Source organism: Muntiacus reevesi, chromosome 5, assembly GCF_963930625.1.
Source record: "Muntiacus reevesi chromosome 5, mMunRee1.1, whole genome shotgun sequence".
NCBI lineage: Eukaryota > Metazoa > Chordata > Mammalia > Artiodactyla > Cervidae > Muntiacus > Muntiacus reevesi.
The window spans coordinates 46,715,373-46,730,857 of record NC_089253.1 but is presented as its reverse complement, the minus strand read 5'-3'; the positions used below and the strand labels follow the sequence as shown (position 1 = coordinate 46,730,857).

The 15,485-nt window shown below is 63.4% G+C and overlaps 1 protein-coding gene across 1 annotated transcript in view; it reads left to right on the top strand.

The window, feature by feature from the left end:
- The first annotated feature begins 2,224 nt into the window (after positions 1-2,224).
- The window catches only part of KCNQ1 (potassium voltage-gated channel subfamily Q member 1), a 362,001-nt gene continuing 348,740 nt past the window's right edge, over positions 2,225-15,485 (top strand). Inside the window, exon 1 of the mRNA XM_065938008.1 lies at positions 2,225-2,722. Coding sequence (XP_065794080.1) covers positions 2,343-2,722 — 380 coding nt within the window. The 5' untranslated portion in view covers positions 2,225-2,342. The remainder of the gene's footprint in view (positions 2,723-15,485) is intronic.

Below are 15,485 nucleotides of genomic sequence, written 5' to 3'. Positions count from 1 at the left end.
ATACCTGAATGGTCTAGTGGTTTTCCCCACTTTCTTCAGTTTAAGTCTGAATTTGGCAATAAGGAGTTCATAATCTGGGCCACAGTCAGCTCTCGGTCTTGTTTTTGCTGACTGCGTGGAGCCTCTCCATCTTTGGCTTCCACGCCTTAGCTATTGTCAATGGTGCTGCAGTGAACTCTGGGGTACAAGTGTCGTCTAGAATTACGGTTTTCTCAGGGTATATGCCCAGCAGTGGGATTGCTGGGTCATATGGTAGTTTTATTCCTAGTTTTTAAGGAATCTCCATAGTGTTCTTCATAGCGGCTGTATCAACTTACATTCCCACCAACAGAAAACTACTAATTTTTACACATATGTTCAAAACACCTAGTTAGGTAACACTAATAACTACATCATAGCTGAATCAGTGTTAATATTTTGGATACTGTCTTTCTGTTCACATTTGAATGACAGTCTAATTGGTTCCTGTGTAATTGGGAAAAATATAAGAAAAAACGGAAGAAAACAAGAAGAGTTTTCCTGAAAGGTATTGATATTCTCTAAATGTAAATGTTGATCCAAATCCTCTTTTTAAATTTTTGGATAATTTCATTAACGTATTTATTTTTGGCTGAGCTGGGTCTTCCTTGCTGCATGGGCTTTGCTTGGTTGCTGCGAGCGGGGGCTGCTCTCCAGCTGCGGCGTGCGGGCTCTGACTGCCGAGGCTTCTCCTGCTGTGGAGCAGGGCCTCCAGGGCGCAGATCTGCAGCAGCTGTGGCTCCGGCTCGAGAGCCCCGGTCGGTAGTTGTGGCTCACGGGCCTAGTTGCCCCACAGCATGTGGGATCTTCCCAGGTTAGGGGTTGGATCCGCGTCTCCGTCACTGGCCGGCAGATTCCTTGCCACTGAGCCATCAGGGAAGCCATCTCTCTTTTATCCCACTTTTTGAGCTGCATTTGCAGAATCTCAGCTCTTAGCTGATAAGTCGTGTCACCAAATCTTTTGCGACCCCATGGACTGTAGCCCACCAGGCTCCTCTGTCCATGGGATTTCCCAGGCAAAAATGCTGGAGTTGCCATTCCCTTCTCCAGGGGGTCTTTCTGACCCAGGGATCGAACCACATCTCCCGTGTCTCCTGCATTGCAGGCGGGTTCTTTACCACTGAGCCACCTGGGAAGTTTATCAAATATTCTCACCTGAGAACTCCCATCACTCTGTTTCATCTACCTCTCCCTCTTTTTTTTCCTGCTCAAATCTTCACAGTAGTAACAGTCTTCCATAGAACTGACTTTCTGATGGGAGTACACGAAATAAAGCAGCCCAGGGTGCTCAGTCAAGACCTGGGAAGTGTCTCCCAGGTTACGGGTCCCTGATGCGGTGGGCATTACTCCTCTTCCTGGGGCAATGTCCTAAGAGAGGCCAGTTTTTTCTGCTTGACATCCTTTCTCCACCCTGAGGCCAGTCAACATGCAGGGATTCAAATGCCAGCGCTGGGTAGGGGGACTCGTGCACTCCTTCTGATCCACCTGGACATCACTGCCACTCAGGGGAGACAGCACCACAGCAGCCCTGCCCAGAGGGCGAGGAGGACCCGAAAGTCCTTCGCCGAGGCCTTTCCCCTGACCTGCCCAGGAAGCCCTGGGCAGCGGCGCCTGCAGGAACTCCCGCGTCCTCCAGCGCACACATCCCCCAGCGGCCCGGATGCCGACCCACGAGGGCCCGGACGCTCCCATCTGGCCTCCAGAGTTCACTGGCCCTGTGGGCACCGACCGGACCGCGTTCTCTGCCTGCAGTGCGCTGGGGCACCCAGGGGGTCTCGGATAGTTCACGGGGCCCTGCCCCATCCCCCGGCACGCTCCTCCTCCCCCCTACCCTCTGTGGACGGACTCAGAGCTGGAGAAGAGGGTGTCCGCGCCCCACCCCGTCCTGCGCAAGCAGTTCGCGGTCCCTGCACCCTGCGGACCCCCGAGCCTCCCTTGCTGCGTTATGTGGGGGCTTCGCGCAGGCCGCGCAGGTGGGCTTGGTGAGCGAGCACGTGGGCGCAGGCGGGGCGGAGAGGCGAGGAGCGCGGGATCCGGTGGACCGAGCAGGTGGAGAGGGCGGGCCGAGCAGGTGGGCGCAGACGGGCGGGGCCGGCCCGGAGGGCTGGGGTGCCCTGTGCGCGCAGGTTGGCGAGGGGCGGGGCGTCCGGCCTGGGGCGGGGCTCGCCAACCCCCGGACCGGCCCCGGGCAGCCGGCCCCGCCCCCCACGCCCCGGCCGGCGGACAGCGGCCCCGGCGGGGCTGGCAGCAGCGGTCCCCCGCACTGCGCCCGCGCGGTCGCCTTCGCTGCAGCTCCTGCCGCCCACCACGGGCCCTGCCTGGCCATGGCCGCGGCCACCTCCCCTCCCAGGGCCGAGAGGAAGCGCTGGGGCGGCGGCCGCCTGCCGGGAGCCCGGCGGGGCAGCGCGGGCCTGGCGAAGAAGTGCCCCTTCTCGCTGGAGCTGGCCGAGGGCAATCCGGCAGGCAGCGCGCTCTACGCGCCCATCGCCCCGCCTGGCGCCCCGGGCCCCACGTCCCCCGCCGTGCCCGCCTCGCCCCCCGCCGCCGCCGACCTTGGCCCGCGGCCGCCCGTGAGCCTGGACCCGCGCGTCTCCATCTACAGCGCGCGCCGCCCGCTGCTCGCCCGCACTCACATCCAGGGCCGCGTCTACAACTTCCTCGAGCGCCCCACCGGCTGGAAGTGCTTCGTCTACCACTTCGCCGTGTGAGTATCGCCGCCGGCCGGCACCGGGAAGGGCTTTCCGCGGGACCGGGGAGGGCGCGCGGGCAGCGAAGTCCCGGTGCCACCTGCTGCCAGAGGGGCTTAGCCAGAGCTGCGGCGCCGACCCGCCGGGAGGGAAGGGAAGGGTTAATGGGAAGACAGAAACAGCGGGAGCCTGTCAGGTGAAGTTCAGGGCCTTGTGGGTCTGAGCCCCCGCGGGTGGGGAGCTCCCCGCTGGCACTGCCCGGGCATGTGTGGGTGCGGGAACCAGCTGGGAGCAGTGCCCGTGGCCAGGGCTGGTCTGCTGGGCCCCGCAGGGCTGGCCCAGGTGTTAATTGTTCTGAGAGCAGGTAAGCAGGGGAGAGGACTCTGGGGGGCTGACAAGCAAGAGAAGACAGGGTCCCGGTGCCCCCCAAGAGGGGAGGGGGTCTCCCGGGCCAGCAGAGCAGGGCTTTCGCAGACAGTGGCTGGCCTTATGCTGTGGCTGAGGCGTCAGCATGGCCGAGGGGGTGCCCACGGCCCCACGTGAACCTGACCCGGCTCCTAGAAATCTGGGTTGAGGCAGAGGGGCCTGGAGGGGTCAAGGCTGGGGCGAGAGGAGAGAGGGGGGCCCTGACTCTGCTGGTCGCTGGTGGATCGGAGGAAGTCATGCGCCAGGCCAGAGCCGGGCCCTATTGGCGGCACCTGGTCCTGCTCCCGCCTGGCCCAACCGCCTGGTCAGTGGCCTCTCCATGTGGTTCCGGCCTGTGAGCCTGGGCTTGGCATCCACGGGCTGCTCTGGGGGTGCCCAGAGGGGCCTCCCCCGACCTCCCGTCGGTCGAGGCAGGTGCTCGGCCCTCCCACCTTGGCTGGCCTGGGACTGGGAGACCGCTGGCTGCAGGGTGTCCAGGGCTGTCACTGGCCCCGGGGAGCAGAGAGTCTTGGCGGGCGCGGCGAGGTGGGGGGCACAGCCTGTGTCCCTCACTTTCTCCCCTCCGAGCTTGGTGGTACTACGGGGGCGGGTGGGGTGGTACTACGGGGGCGGGTGGGGTGGCCCTTCCAGAGCAGCAGGGCCAGACCTGGAGACAGAGTCCTCAGAGGCGCAGAGTGGCCGCGGTCCTCCCGACCCCACTTTCCCGCCTCCCAAGGGGGCTGAGGGGGCCTCGCGGTGGCCATGGCTGTCTGCGGAGAGGGCGGCCTTGCCCTTGGCTGCAGCAGCAGAGGCTTGTCTTGGGGTTTGGGGGATGTGCGTGTGCACCGACCCCGGGGGCCCCCGCCCCGTCTGGTGCTGGCTATGTGAGCACCCCGCCAACAACAGGCTCGTGGGAGCTGCCATGCACGGCCGTCACCTGCAGGGCCCCAGGCTCCCCGAGGTGCTCACCGACGGGGAGCCCACAACCAGTCCCGATGCAGACCCTGCCCAGCCGCCACTCTGGCCTGGGACCCTGCGTGCCAGCACCGGGCACACATGGGAGGACCAGGCAGAGCACCGCTTCGGGGGTCAGCAGTGCCTCCACACCCCCCGAGGGCTGCTGAGTGAGGGGCCTGCAGACAGGCCACCGGTTCGCATCCCGGGGTTGCAGGCCCGGGGCGCTTGCCTCGCCCTGGCTCCCTGGCAGCCGCGGTGCCTGCTGGAGGAAGAAGGCCCGCCGCACCCCAGAGGAAGTCACTGCTTACACTTGTGTTTTCTTCCTGATTCCGATTGTTTAGCTCTCGGAAGTTTGCTCAGCACGGTCTGCCTTGCCCAGCCTCCCCAGGAGCTGTAGGGCCGGGGTGGCTTCTGGGGACCGTGGCGGCCTCTGTGGACAGTGGCCCAGCGGCTTCCCCCTGTGGGGAAGAGGAGCCGGGGAGGCGCGGCTCTGCGAGTGGCCTGGTGACCTTGGACCAGTCTTTTCCCACCCACGTCCCTGTCTGTAAGAGGCAAGTGCAGCCCCCCAAGCAGGGTGTGCAGCCCCCCACTCAGGGTGGGGCTGCAGGTCGACCCTGGCCGGGCAGGCGACGTGGCTTCCCTGGGGCCCGGGAAGGTGTCCTCTCGTCTCTAGGAGATTGGCCAGTCTCTTGAGGGCACCTGGCTTCAAGCTGGGGCGGCAGGGGCAGCCTGGGCTGAGTGGCCAGAGGCTGGTCGCAGCCCCGAGAAGAGAGGTGGACGGTACCCGCTGCGGCTCTGGCAGGGTCCGAGACAGGAGCAGAGAGAGAGCTCTGTCCTTGGTGAGGCCGACTGAAAGGGTAGGATGGTTGTTACGACCCAGGCCGAGCTGGGTTTCCGGCCCAGGAAGGATGAGCCTGGCCTTGAAGGGCCGGGGCCTGCGTGGGTGTGAGAGCTGCTGTCCGCTGCCCCGCGGGGCTGGGCACGCTGTCGCAGACACAGCTGGGGAAGGAGGCCAGGATATCCTGTCCCTCTCCTGGTCGGGGAACCCCTGCTCCGGCCAAGAGGAGAGCAGCCCTTCCTGTGCGCGCCTGGCCTGCCCCGTCTGCTGGGGTCAGAGGGCAGGAGGCTGCCGCCCGGGCACTGCCCCTGCCCGCCTGGCCTTCCCGCCTGCTGCCCCCAGTCCTGCTCTGAGGCTCTTCACTGTGGGGTGGCGCCTGCTCTAGCTCGGGGCATGGCGGGTGCCGTGGCCTCTCTGCTCACGGGCCTTGGGGGGGCTGTCTGGTTGGGGGGGACGCCTGCACTGGAGGCGGGCCCAGGGGTCCCATATCCAGCCTCCCAACTGGCCTGGGCCCCTGGCCCCGAACCGTGGAAGGCTGGGTGGAGGGTGCCCCCAGGTTCCTTGTCCCTCCTGCCAAGCAAGGAGCCCCTGGGACCGCTCCTCTCGCCTTCTCCCTCCCTGACACCCCTTCCCCCCAGCCCCACCTCTTGGGAGCTGCAGGGTGACACAGGCAGACACCTGCCTCCTCCCGGCTGCACCCATCGCCAGCCGGGGAGAAACCCCCTGCCTCAGTTTCCCCGAGTCCCCTCCACCTGCGTCCCTGCTGGTGGGAGAAGCTTGGACACTGGGGGGAGGCTTGGGGGGGCTTGGTGGGGGGCCTCGGGAGTGCATCCCGTCCCATCCCTGCCCTTCCCAGGTTCCCAACCACTTCCCGGCGGTTTGGGCGGCACCTTCACAGCGGGCGTTAATCATTGATGGCGCTGGCAGCTGGCCTGGCTGTTTGCTGGGCAGAGCCTGCCCGCCCTTCTGAAAGTGGAGGCTAGTTCCTGAGCTGTATTCCCCCCCCCAGCCCCCCCCCAGGTACCCCTCTCACCCCAGGCTCGAGTCAGGGTCTCGCAGGCCTGGAAGGGGAGCCAGCAGAGGTGGGCGGGCTCCCTGGTCTCCCCACCGGGCCCTTTAGGACGCCCAGAGGCTGCCCTGGTGACTCAGAGGGTAGAGAGTCTGCCCGCAGTGCAGGATACCTGGGTTCGATCCCTGGGTCGGGGAGATCCCCTGGAGAAGGGAAAGGAAACCCACTCCAGCATTCTTGCCTGGAGGATCCCATGGACGGAGGGGCCTGGTGGGCTAGAGCCCATGGGGTCACGCAGAGCTGGACATGAGTGAGGGACTCACACTGACTACTTACTGCTAACTGTTCCTCGGCCCCCAACACCCTGTGAAGCTGGGGGTTCCTTCTGCTTCTCCCCACGTCACTTTCTCCAGACCTGCTTCCCTGGTCTCCCCCTCGCTGTCTGGAGACCCTGCACCGCCACCCCAGACCCAGGTGTTTCTGGACCCACTGCCCTCTGCCTGTCCAGCGCCTTGTCCTGGCCTGGCGTTAGTTGAGGAGCCCCCTGTGTCCCCGTCACCAAGGCTACCAGCAGAGGAGGAGGGCTCCTAGGAGACCTTGAGCGCCCAGAGACATGGTGGGGGGGGGGGAGACCGTCCGGGAGGTGGGAGCCCCTGACCTGGAAGGTGAACCCAGCGCACGCCGAGGGTCTGGGGCTCGGGGGTGGCCTGGCGCAGGACACGGGCTGGCCGGGAGCTTGGCCCCCGGCGGGCCCAGGCTTCCTGCCCCACACTGCCCCACGGCTGGGCCACCCTGAGGTTCCTGGCCACCCGAGCCCCCACCCCCTCCTCTGCGGCGGGCTTGGTGTGTGCTGGCACCTTTGGGCAGGACTGCTCAGGTGGGAGGGAATATCTGCCCGTGCCTGGCGCTGAACCGTCAGCTGCCTGGGGGTTGGTGCCTGTGGCCCCCGCCTGCGCCCGTGGGGGTGCCCGGGGCTGGAGGGGCGGGAGGGGCACGTTAGCACTCAGCGACTGTGCCCGGGGAGCTGCCTGCACTGGCGTCCTAGAGTTGGGGTGGGGTTTGACCCGGAGGAGACGGACGCAGGAGCGGGAAGCACTGCACCCCCCGCCCCGCCCGGGGTCCGGGCTCCACCTGGGGTGGCCGACTCCCACGCCCTGGCTTCTGGAGGTACGGCAGCTTGCAGTCCTCCTCCTGCAGAAGCCTGTTCTCAGGCTGACTTTTCAGTGTGAAGGGGGCTCGGCGGACCAGCAGGCCCTGGGGACGCTGCTAGAAGTCAGGGGTGTCTGTGGTCAGGAGCCCTGGTTTCTCACCGGCTCCAGGTGCCGGGCGCCAAGTGGGGAGGTGCTCCTGACGGGGGACCCCGGGCTGAGCACCCCCACCTCCTGGTCTGGTCCAGGGACTCAGGGAAGCTCCTCTCAAACCACGTCCTGGGTCGACTTTCAGGTTGTGTGGCCTCTCTCGTGGCTCCCGCCCCCGGTGAGACGGCCGGCCGGCACAGTGTCACACGTGGCCTCTGTCACGTGGAGATGGTGTCCACAGATGCCAGCATGTGGGGAGAAGGGGCTCGGCCCAGGGGAGCCGGGGCGACGAGCGGTGTGGTCATGCTGGGAGATGCTGCGGACGCGCGTGTGTGCGGGTGCCTGGGCTCCACTGCTGGGAGAGCGAGGACCAGCTCTGTCACCCGCCCTTTCATCTCAGGCGTTGAGGCTCTGGGCCTGGATAGGGGGGCCTGGCAGGACCAGCTTTCTCCCCGGGGAGGTGCCTTGGAGCAAAGGGCAGAGCGTGGAGGTAGCCTGGGGTTCCCAGGCAGGTCAGGGGGCTGCACTCTGTCCCGAGGGCAGAGAGGGCCAGGGGTCTCCCTTCCATGGCCCCCTGGGTGCTGTGACCGCCCCAGATCTCATGGAAGGTAGGGGTGCAGTAGGCAAGGGGTGGGGCCCAGCTCTGCTGCAGGTGGAATGATCGCTGTGACTCCAGGTGGCCTGGGCCCCAGGGGCCATTTTTCCTTCTGATCGTGTGATGACACTTGGCCCCGCCATGGTTTGCCTTCTGCTGCCTGGTCCAGGTGCCCATGGGCCCCTTCTCTGAGCCCCGTGGGCGCTGGCTGGGGTGAGGGTGCTGGGTCAGAGGGCAGCCTGGCTCTCCCCCGGGCCCTGGAGGAGGGTGGAGAGGGATGGGCCTGTGCCCTGTGCAAATCCTAGGCCCTCAGAGGGGAGGAGACAGGCCTGTGGCCCCACAGCTGGTGTGCCCAAGGCTGCCCCACTCCAAAGCCCGCAACTCGTCCTACCCAGGATCTGGGCAGGCCCTGGGCGGGGGTCGTAATGCTGCCCTGGGGCGGCGTGGGCCTGTGAGAGGTGGGTGCCACCGTTTGTTGGGGGAAGAAAGAAAAGGAAGCTGCCTCCGAAGCACAGGCTGGGCCTCCCCGGATGTGCCAGTATGACTGGGCCCTGGATCTCCACTCCGGGGGCTGCCGCCCTGTGGGTGGAGGCCTGTGATGGGCTGTTTTCGGTCTCTGCCCTAAAGCCCTGCTGCCCAGAACCACAGGCTGAGGCTCAGCTCGGAGGTTTCTCCCTCCAGGAAGCCTCCCCACGTCGCCCCAGACAGAACCATGCCGCCTTGCACGGCCGCCCTGTTCGTGGTGCCCAGGGCCCCCAGTGGGTCAGCCGCTCCGGGGCTGGTGGGGCATTAGTGTGTGCCGTTCTGTGCCCCTGGGCGTTCAAGGGTCCGAGTTGGTGTGCAGGGCCGCTGGGGAAGCCGTCTCGACCCACAGCCCGCGCCCAGCAAGGGTAGGTGCTGGGGGCAGGGTCATGTGGCGTCCAGTCCGGGAAGCCCAGGAGCCCTGCGGCCCGGCCGTGGCAGTCAGGCCGCTGCCCGGCAGCCCTGAGCCCCACAGGCGGGCGGGCCCGGTGACACTGGCTGTGGGTATTTTTATCCAGCGACATTCCTGAGCTGGGGAGGCGGGTGAGCTCAGAGAGTGACGGGCAGGCGCCCCGGGACCCTCTGGGGCTGCGGGAGAGTCCTGCAGGCCTCCGCGTGTTCGTGGCGGGGTCCTTCTGGAGCCCTTTCTCCTGGAACGCCTCCATCCTCACAGCCGCCCTTGCCGGGCAGGAGCGGATCCTTGCTGCCCGGGTGAAAGGCCTGCAAACAGAGTGTGTCCCAAGGAGGGGCCGGAGCCGCTGTGGGCGTGTGATCCCCGCCCGGGGAGGGACGCCTGGCCCAGGGAGTCAGCCTGTCGGCATCTGTGGTGGGCTCCGGGCACAGGGAGACCCAGCCGTGGTCCCAGGCGCTCTGCCCATCGGGGGGCTCTCCCAGCAGCCCCCTGACCTGCAGACGCTGTGCCCACCTCGTGGGGCTGCGGCGGCCGACCCCGGGCCCGCCTGCCCACTCCGGGCCTCTGGGTCTCGGGCGTGGTCTCTGCACAACTTTCCTGCTCCGTGACTCATGATGGGGACACTGAGGCCTGGCTGCTTGGCCTGGCTGCCCCAGAAAGCTGCCCCACTTCTGCCTGGATCTCTTCCGACACTGAGGCTCCCCGTGTCATGCCTGGTGTGTGCAGGCTCTTACCCCCGCTCTGCAGAGGCCCCCCGGCCGTGTCCAGGAAGTGCCTGATGGCCACCCCCTTCTGACCTCCCGTAGCGCTGGCCTCACGCCTGCCTCTTGTCCCGGGCACGCTCCAGGCCCCCCCCGCCCGCCTGGCGTTCACCAGCGGCTGTGGGCCTCCCCTCTGTGTCTCTCGGGGGTGGGCGCCCTTCTCTTCTCCTTCTGGAAAGCGTGCCCTGGGACGGTCCTTCCATATCCTCTTGCCGAATTTGCTGCCAAGCCCTGTGCAGAGATCTAGAGGAAGTCAGAAAGCGGAACCAGAGTCCCCGCCCTGCCCCTGAGTCCCTCCCGCCTTGGAACACTTCTCCATATGGAGATGCCCAGCCATGCCAGGACCCCCACTTCACCACACGCCGCCCCCGGCTCTGGACCAGGGGTTCCTCCTCAACCGCCCGGCCGACCCTGCTGGGAGGGGCCTGCAGGAGGAGCCTGACCGGAGGGACAGGCCCCTGACCCAGAGGTGCCCCGCCCCTCACGGGGAGAAGTTGAGGGTTCTCGGGGCACCCAGGGGAGCTCCACGAGGTGCCTGAGCACCCTGCGACCACGTGCCTGGGATATGTCATCTCGACGGGCCACGTGGCCTGGATTTCTGCTCCAAGACATCCCCAGCTGGTCTCTCTCAGAAGTCACATCCACGTTCTTGGCTGGGAGGCTCACAATGTTATAAAACAAAGCTCGGGTAGTAAAAACAGTGTGGTACTGGCATGTGGACAAGCAATAAAACAGTAAAAAGAATCCACGTGTGGACCCAGTTGCATATGAAAATTTAGCCAAAGCGTAGGCAGCATCTCCAACCAATGGGGTCTTTAGTAGGTGTCTCACTGAAAGGAGCAGGTGAGGGTGGACTGGCTTCTCTCGCTGCACCCTGGGATGGCGCCCAAGTGGTCGGAGGACCCCTCGAGTACCAGGAGGAGACTCAGGGGACCCTCTGCAGCCCGAGGGTGAGGGTGGGGAGGCTTCTCTGGGGCTCAAAGCCGGCGCATTAAGGAAACGTTTGTGTGGGAGGGAAATGGCGCTGTTGCGCACCACCAGCTCGTGAGATGGAAAGAGGCTGGTGGAGGACCAAGGATGCGGTACATCCACAGGGTTAGTGTCTCTAAGACAGAGAGCCTTTCTAAAACAGAGAAGGAGAAGCCCGGTGGCCCCAAGGAAGATGAGCAAGAGATGTGAGTGGAGAGAGTTCATGGGCAAAGCAGCCGCCGGGGCAGTTCCTTAGACGTCCGAGAAGGTCAGAGACGCACAGTTGGGGTTTCGTGGGGTACCCCCCCCCCGGGCTAGTGGAAACGCGGACGCCGCCTGCAGCTGGTGGCAGCCGAGGCTGTGGGGAAGGGCACCCCTGCCGCCGGAGGGCCTGCATGACGGCAGACTCCATGCTGAGCACGGCATTTGGCATTTGGTAGCGTCTGGCACAAGCATGCCTGCCCGTACCCCCAGGCCTAGAAGGCCTGCTTCTGGGGACCTGTCTTGAAGATGCTGCCCCCTGCTCCCCGCCACCCCCAAAAGCAAAGTACACATGCACAGGGCTGATTGGATTTAAAATCTTTTGGAACCTGGATTTTTGGCTGCGCTGGTCTTCACTGCTGTTGCACAGGCTTTTCCCTAGTTGTGGGGAGTAGGGGCTACTCTGTAGCTGTGGTCGGCGGTGTCTCTTGCTGGGGAGCGTGGACCCCAGGGAGCCCGGGCTTCAGCAGTTGCGGCCTCTGGGCCTCTAGAGCACAGACTCAATACTTGTGGTGCACGGGCTTAGTTGCTCTGCGACATATGAAATCTTCCCGGCCTAGGAATCAAACTCATGTCTCCTGCGTTGGCAGGCAGATTCTTTACCACTGAGCCACCGGAGAAGCCCAAGGCTGATTGTTGAAGCATTCTTTGCAATAGCAGAAGGTGGGGAACGCGAACGCCCGCCCGCAGGAGGCAGGTTGTGTTCACGGCCTGCAGAGGATTGCGCAGGTGTGACAGAAGGACAGTGCGGTCTCCACGTGCTTTAACGGAGTGGCTACCAGGAAATTGTTTTATAAGTTTGATTTTTTCTTTCAAGGAAACTTTTATTTTTTGGTCACACTGTGCGCCATGCGGGATCTTAGTTCCCTGACCAGGGATCGAACCCACCTCCCCAGCATTGGCAGGTGGATTCTCCACCACTGGACTACCAGGGTAGTCCGGTTAGGAAATATTTTTACATGAAAAAAAAAACCCACACAGACAGAGGATAAAAATATAACAAGCTGCTGCTCCTCTAATAAAGGGGGCACTGATATATACTTTATATTGAGCTTCCCTTGTGGCTCAGCTGGTAAGAATCCACCTGCAATTTTATATTAAGAAGCAAAAGTAGTGGAAGGATTACTGGTAGGGGGGACATGACAGAACCTAAATGTTTCTAAGAACAGTTTGATGGTTTTATAGGCTTGACTTTGGAACCTCGTAAATAGTTCCCATAATTTTAAATATAAAAGCAACCCCTGATCTCCCAAATCCCTGAATAAATCTTAACTAGAAAAAGAAGTCCCTCAAAACCTAAGTGACCCTAATCTTCACTGAGGGAGGGGGTGGAATGATTCCAGAAAAGGTCTTATTTCAGATGACCTGCTGCCAGTGGGCTGTCTGCTCAGGAGGAGCAGAGCTGAGTGTGTGCACATGTGCGGTTGTGATGGTGTCACGGTCGGGATGGTATTTGTTTTGCGATTCTAAGTGCCTGGCATGGGAAGCGTGGGCTGAGGCTGCTGAGGAATTCTGCTGGTGTCCGTGAGAGCTGGGACGGTGAGCACAGGAAAGAGCTGACAGATGGTGCTGTTAGTCGCTCAGTTGTGTCTGACTCTTTGCAACCCCGTGGACCACAGCGCGCCAGGCTTCCCTGTCCTCCACTATCTCCTGGAGTTTGCTCAAAGTCATGTCCATTGAGTCTATGATGCCATCCAACCATCTCATCCTCTGTCGCCCCCTTTCTCCTCCCGCCTTCAATCTTTCCCAGCATCAGGGTCTTTGCCAGTGAGTCGGCTCTTTTCATCAGGTGGGCAAATCCTAAAAGATGACGCTGTGAAAGTGCTGCGCTCAATATGCCCACAAACTTGGAAAACTCAACAGTGGCCACAGGACTGGAAAAGGTCAGTTTTCATTCCAGTCCCAAAGAAGGGCAATGCCAAAGAATGTTCACACTCCTGTACAGTTGCGCTCATTTCACACGCTAGCGAGGTAATGCTCAAAATCCTTCCAGCCAGGCTTCAACAGTGCATGAAATGAGGACTTCCAGAGGGGCATACATATACTTATGGCTGATTCATGCTGGTGTATGGCAGAAAGCAATGCAACATTGTAAAGCAATTATCCTCCAAGTAAAAACAAGAACAACAAAACGCTTCTTAGTTTACTTGAAAGGGCTAAACAGAAAGACCGACCCATAGCTCTGGGCATCCCTGGCCCCCGGCTTGCAACCCGGGTTCCCTTTCCCTGGAGGGACAGCAGGGGTCGCGGGGAAACGTCCGCGTGCAGGGCTGGGGCAGGGGACACACGAGGTGAGCCCGGAACATCGCCCCCGAGGGAGGTCAGGCGTGCTGTCAGGGCCCCGGGGGCCGCGTCTCGGGATCTGGAGTCAACTCGAGGACGTGCCTGTTGGCTACACCGCAACAAGTCCAGGGTACCCCCCATGGACTGGGCCTCACGCGGCGCTTCCGTCCCGGACCGCATCCGTGTTCTCGCAGCGCGCGCCATCGGGCCCCACGTCCCCGGCCCAGAGCCCTGCCGTCCCGCTGTCTCACCCACACAGTCCGAGCGCTTCCTTCTCTTCCCAGGTGGGGTCAGTCGGGGCACAGTGGCTGTGGAGCAGTGGGCCTGGTCAGGCCCAGCGCCCTGACTCATCGATGCCCCTCGGCCGTAAGACGGGGGCCGGAGGAGACAGGAGACCCTGCCTCTGTGGCTGGGGGAGGTCCATCTCTCGGAGGCGCCCTTGCTCCCAGGCACGGGGCTCCTGGCTTCTTGTTTGGGGTCCTTGTCATCCGAGCACAGGGAGCCTTCACACCAGTCTTGTCCGCTGGTGGGCTGAGGCCCTGCTCCCCTTCCTGGGGATGCAGCCCTGCTGTGGGAGGGAGCCCCGTGCCCCCTGGTGCTTCCTGAGTCTCAGGAGTTTGAGGCCTGTAGTTGCCACGGAATAAGGGCAGGGTCTGGGACCCCCGGGCCAACACAGGGCACAGCGTGGAATAAGTGCCCCTTGTGGATGGGTGGTGGACGGACAGGTGGGTGGATGGACATGGGGGTAGATGGGTGGACAGATGGATATAGAGATGAATGGTAATGGACAGGTGGAATGATGGATGGACAGATGGATGGATATGAGGGTAGACAGGTGGACAGACAGATGTAGGGATGGATGGTAGATGGATAGGTGGATGGATGGACAGATGGATGGATGGATGTGGGTGTGGATGGGTAGACAGACAGTTATAGAGTTGGATGATAATGGACAGGCGGATGGATGGATGGACAGGTGGATGCATGGATGTGGATGGGTGGACAAACAGATGCAGGGATGGATGGACAGATGGATGGATGGATGTGGGGGTGGATGGGTGGGGAGACAGATGTAGCAATGGATGCTGGATGGACAGGTGGAATGGTGGATGGATGAATGGAAGTATGTGTGGATGGGTGGACAGACAGGTGGAATGACGGATGGACAGGTGGATGGGTGGACGTGGGGGTGGATGACTTCACAAGGTCCCAGCACCCACCGGGTGTACTGTCACCTGCAGTCCTGAGAGGGTCTACAGGCAGTGTGACTTTGGCCAGACTCATCCCCAGGGTGGTTGGGATGGATCGGCTGTCCTGGGACAACCTAGCTGAAGCCCACGACCTAGAAAAGTTGCAGAAAGTCCTTGGTGGGGGGAGACCAGTCTTGTCCTGCCGGGATCCCCAGGCCTGTCTTCGGGAGGGCTGTCCTTGTGGACGTCACTTTGGGAAGTCACGGGAGCCCTCTGTGGCCTAGATTCTGGATCCGTGGACCTGTGGGTGTATCTGCACGCTGTCCCCAGGGCTGCCCGCCGTGGTGGGTGATGTGGACGTGAGCCTGCTGGCTGGTGGGGCCGGTGCCCGTGCTGCCTCTGTGCCACTGAGTCTGGACTCGCCGCCTCCCTCTGACTGTCTCACCCGGCTGCCCTGCGGGCTCCAGCGAGGGGCTCCGTTTCTGGAACGTGCTGCCTCAGGTGCCATGGGAGCCTCATGCAGTGTCGGCCCCGGCTGGGGTGGCAGCCCTCACAGCGCCCCCTGCGTCCCCAGGAGACCCCACCAGCACTGTGCATGGCCACCTGTGGGTGCTTCCCGCCCACCTCCCATGTGCCCTGGGGTGCGGAAGGGAAGGGTGACCCCACAAAGAATCAGACCGCTCGGGGAGGCCTGGCAGGGGCGAGGGGCCTGGGGGAATGGGAGGGCAGAGTTCCAGTTTCAGTCGAGCGAGCCCAGCAGCTGTGTGGGGCCTGGGTGAGGGTCCCGGCATGTTTGAGACCCTTGGGTTGCTGAGTGGGGAGTGAGGGGAGTGGGGCGGACCCCAGGAGGCCCCAGCATGCCTGATCGTGGTGGGGAGCCACACCCCATGGCTCTGCTCCTGGCCTGTCCCTAACCTGTGTACGCCCGGGGGCCGCCAGGTGACCCCTGTGTCCCTGGAGAGGTCGGCCCTCCACCCGCCCCCCCATCCCCAGGCTGAGGATGAAACAGGAGGTGGGTGAGAAACCCCTGGGGCTGGAGGCTGCTCTCTGCCCTCCCCCGCCTGGTCCCCTGGATCGAGGCCCAAGTTCCCGCGGGCAGCTCGGCGGGGGTGCGGGCACCGCTCTCCCGGGCACTTCCCAGGCAGCTCTGGAATGTTCTGGCCGCCCTTGCCACGAGGGGGACGGGCGGGGCTGGGGGCTCTGCGGGCCTCGCTGGCCTCATCCCCAGGACAGGCCCCCCCACTGTGCTCTTATCACGGTCTCTGGCGGGCCGCCCGCCA